Consider the following 4,563-nt stretch of genomic DNA (forward strand, 5'->3'; position numbering starts at 1 on the left):
TTTCTTTGGGATTTTTGGATAGAAAAGTCTGATGATTAGTTGGAAATATAATTTCGAAGATAGTGAGAAACCAGGAGTAGAGAGGAAAGATTAGGGAGTCACTGGTGTGTAAATAATATTGTTGGTACTTGGAGAATTCCACAAAGTATGATTCAAGACTTAAAAACAAGTGAATTAAGATACCAGTAAAATGTATATCAAAATAAATGTAAATAAGATTACTTTTGTAAAAAGACATCTTGACATAAGAAAAAACATTCTAGCAATAACAGAAGTTACAGTACATTAATTGGATAAGTTGACATATACGAGGCATAAATTTGTCCATCATACATTGGGTTAGTAAATCATGGAGGCATAGAAGGAATCATGAAACCAAATTCTGACAGTTCTCATTCTTTAAGGGCCTAAAGTCCAATGACTTAATTGACTAATCCCAAGGTTTATTGCAATTACTCTCAAACTTTTTTTTTTGTCATATTTTGTTTTAGCCTTAAAATCTGAAGAACAAACCCCTGACCATGAAAAGTGCATTAAAATAATGTCATGTAATGTGTTGCATTTTAAGAAGCAGCATATCTATCTCTCCTGAGTGATAAATGTTTGCATTACTTTTGGCCAGCTGCAAGGTTGTTTTTTATAAAGTTTCTATAGTTCATTTTTAAATCCTAAGTGTAATTAATGTGATACTTAGGAATAAAATTAAAATAGAAGAAAACTGGTAATACAACCCTGAGAACTACATTGAGGCAAGAGCAAAAGTATTCAGTGAAGTCCTACAGAGAAATAAGAGAATAAATGGAGAGAATCAGAGTAGAGAGAAATAATGGACATGACTGAAGACACTAGTTTTAAAAGATAGTAATCAACAATTTCAAAAGCTATAATACTGACAAATAAGAACAAGAGTAAAGATTAGAAGTCTTTTAGTCTTTCAATAAGCTTTCAACTAGAATTGCGGACTTTTGAAAGTACACTAAAAGGTGATAATGATGGACAATTTAAATTGAAAATGTACATTTCATAACTTCCATTCCTTTTTTCTCTAAAATTCTCTTATTTCATTTCATACAACAAATTTATACAGATTATTATTATTATTATTATTATTATTATTATTTTACTAAAGCAATCACGAAAAGAGAACCAGAAATAGCTAATACCTTTTATTGAGCATCTTATATCCTGGGAACTGTTACATTTTTTTAATATCTTATTTAGTCTTTAGCCCAATAAATTAAATATTATATTTATATATTTTATAGATGGGAAACTGGAGTTTAGAACGTTCAATTCAAAAGTTACACATAGAATAAGTGTCTGAGACTTAATATAAAGCCTGTACTTTAATCACTATAATACATTGTTTGAGAAAATTAATATCCCTGTCAGGAGCTCTTCTGAACTCTCTTTACTATTTTCTTAACAGGAATTATTCCCTCAAAAGGAAAAAAAAACCTCTAGGAAACTAAAAGAAGACAGGAAAAAACTCTAGAAAACTAAAAAGAAGATAGGAGAATCTCACATGGTGACACTTTTTTTCAACCTCATCTACAACTCAATTTGGAGACAACTCTATAATATTTCGGTATTAACAGAAATTACAAGACAGAAGTTAGAAACTATAAAGACTATTAATTGCAGTATCTGTTGTCCATGGAATTCAGCTAAAAGTCTATCAGTTACTAAAACATCCCCACCTGTCAACTGCTTTCAGAAAGACATCTACCACTATCACAAGATGGTGCCGCTAGCATATTATGATCAATGCATTGTGCCATTAGAACAGTCTTACCAAATGGACACAAACAACTCATTAACATATCAGTACACAGGTGAAAATCTAAATCAACCCAACAGCCAGTTTGTGGTCAGAGTACAATCCCACAGTAATCACCTTGCAGCACCTCTACCAAGCTCTAGTCAGAATCTGCAGAGATCCTCTGCCAAATCTCAGAACACAATTTCACAGGGCTTCTGTGACACGCTTCTGAAATCACCATTATTCCACTCCAAATATCAGGCTAAACCTTCACTAGACCTCCACCGGAGAACTTCGTTGCAACCTAATTGGAGAGCCCTCAGCTCACCTTTATTTCAACCCAAACCTCAGACAACATCTTCACTTGGCTTCAGCAAGACATCATCATCACTGAAGCCCAATCCAACAGCCTTGAGCTCACAATTATCCCTCCCCAAACCTCAGAATACACCTTCCTTAGACCGTTGCCGGATATCACCTTCACAGAATTCTAATCAAAGTGTATCAAGTTCATCATTATTCCCCTTCAAACATCAAGAAACACCTTCCCTAGACATCCTCTGGACATCATCATCTTTGAGACCTAATCAAAGAGCTCTTAGTTCAATATTACCTCAGTCTAAGCTTCAGAAATCATCTTCACTGGACAGACTTTGGACATCTTTATTAGAGCACAATCAAAGATCTTTGAGCTCACCATCACTCAACACTATACGTCAAACAAATGACTTGCTTCAGACATCACCTTTGTTGCAGCCCAATCAAATGGCTCTGAATTCACCATTACCTGACTCCAGACCTCAGACACCACCTGTATTGAGCCCTAATCCTCATTTTCTAAGCTTAACATCGTCTAACTCAAAACCAAGGAAATCATCTTTACCACATTCTGTCCACCAGACTCAGAGTTTACCATTGTTCCAGCCCAAATCTCAGACAGTGCTTACACTTGATCATGTCTTCAGGACCTTGAGCTCACCAGTTTGTCACACCAAGTTTCAGAACACCACTTTACCAAATGACAAACACAGAGCTACAGATTTACCTTCACCCCATCCCAAGCCAAATGTCTCAGGTCAATCGGTATCAAGCTCTACATACTGCGTCAGGAATATAGCTGCTTCAACAATGGGCTCCAGAATGCAGTGTAAAAACAGCTTTGATCTTTATGAAAAAACAGATTCAAATAAAGAAAATTCATGGACTTTAAATTATATTTATCCCTGCATTGTTAAAGGTGGAACTGTCCCCGATGATGTTGTAAATAAAATTATCAATTCTCTCTCCAAGACCAGAATCCAGAGGGATCTCTGTAGGCAGATTCTCTTTCGAAGGATGAGGGGAAAGCCAAATCCTCATCCTGGTCCCCGCCTTTCATCAAGTTATATGGTTTGTTTAGCTTGTGGTTCCTGCATAAAATCTCAGTGCAATCATCTTATAGGAAAAAAAGATCCTTGTGGTGCAACACTAGTTGTCATACCAACACCTGAGCCTAATTCTGAGGGGGAAATAGAGGTGAAATTAGTTTTTATGCTTTTCCTACCAGAGACTTCTTTCTCATCTTGTCTCTCATTCCCTGTGAAAGGAAATCAGCCCGATGAAGCCCTTGAAGACAACCTTGAAGCAATAGAGAAGATATCACAACTTTTCCCTACATCTGAAGCTGATATCACCCAGAGGCTTAATATGAAGAAAAGACGGCTGACTGTAGCTCCTGAAAACAAAGTTGTAAGCGAACAGCCCCAGGCTATTGAGTGGCTGCTTTACGTTAAGAAAAGTAGCAATTCTCAGCGTCAGACTGGGCTCCCATCCTCTCACTCCACATCCTTCTCCTCATCTTCCTCTTCATCTTCCTCCTCCTCCTCTTCTGCTGCAACCTCCTCACCCCTTCCTTACAAAATGTCTACCACATCTACCCTCTCAGGTCATGTGGTCCCTAAGCCACTTAATTACCACCGGTTGCCTCCAGGGGTCTCCTGGCTTGAGTTTATCTGTAGTAAAAATCACCAGCCACTTCCTGGAAAAGCACATCGAAGTCAATTATCACCTCCCAAAACAAATCCTGTGAAGACTAGAACCATAGTGAAAGGGCCAAAGGGGCCAAAGATACTGTTCAAAATTTTCCACCCAGTTTCAAAATGAGAGAAATCTTGATTAACTTTGTGTTTTGAAAGTATTTGACCTCTTAGTTCTTTGAGACTAGAGTTTGATTTCTTACCATGCTTATTAAAATTCTTAGTGACAACTAAATGATACTCTCTATTTTAGCTGTTGCACATAGTTAAGAGGAACTATTATTTTTAAGTCCATTTTCTAGTTCAATAATAGACTATGATCTCCTAGAAGCCAAAACCAAATCTTTTGTTTTTAACCTAATGCCTGGCTTATAGTAGCCACTATATAATCATTGTTAAATAAGTCAATCATAATTGGCTCAACCAGAAATATCTGTCTTGCTCAGAATAGTATTGAGCTCATGGTTGTTATTCTTCCTCATAAGATATGATGTTTGTCGCCTTAAGCCAATGTATGCTAATCTGTTTTCCTATTTTTAAAGAAAATTCAGATCATGTCCAACAGGTAAGAATATATAGATAATCTTTGGAAAATTCTTCTATGCTAGGATCACATACTCTGAAAGCCAATGATTTATTCAACCGTAGTTAACAAATCTCAGGAGGGACTAATCAACTGGTACAGATAACCCTACCTCATGCTGACTGTGCCAGTATTTAAGTTATGGGCTCTAAAGTTACTTGTTCATCACTTTTAAAATGGGTTAATAAAAATGTTTAAAACAT

At 36.2% G+C, this 4,563-nt stretch overlaps 1 protein-coding gene across 1 annotated transcript; it reads left to right on the forward strand.

Annotated features, from left to right (window-relative positions):
- Positions 1-1,741: 1,741 nt before the first annotated feature.
- Positions 1,742-3,904, forward strand: CSNK2A2IP (casein kinase 2 subunit alpha' interacting protein; the record flags this gene model as incomplete). Its single annotated transcript, XM_081077573.1, has 1 exon — positions 1,742-3,904. One exon carries the CDS (start codon positions 1,742-1,744, stop codon positions 3,902-3,904), a length of 2,163 nt encoding a protein of 720 aa, XP_080933699.1.
- Positions 3,905-4,563: the final 659 nt, after the last annotated feature.

The sequence above is a fragment of the Rhinolophus hipposideros genome (assembly GCF_964194185.1).
Source record: "Rhinolophus hipposideros genome assembly, chromosome: 2".
NCBI lineage: Eukaryota > Metazoa > Chordata > Mammalia > Chiroptera > Rhinolophidae > Rhinolophus > Rhinolophus hipposideros.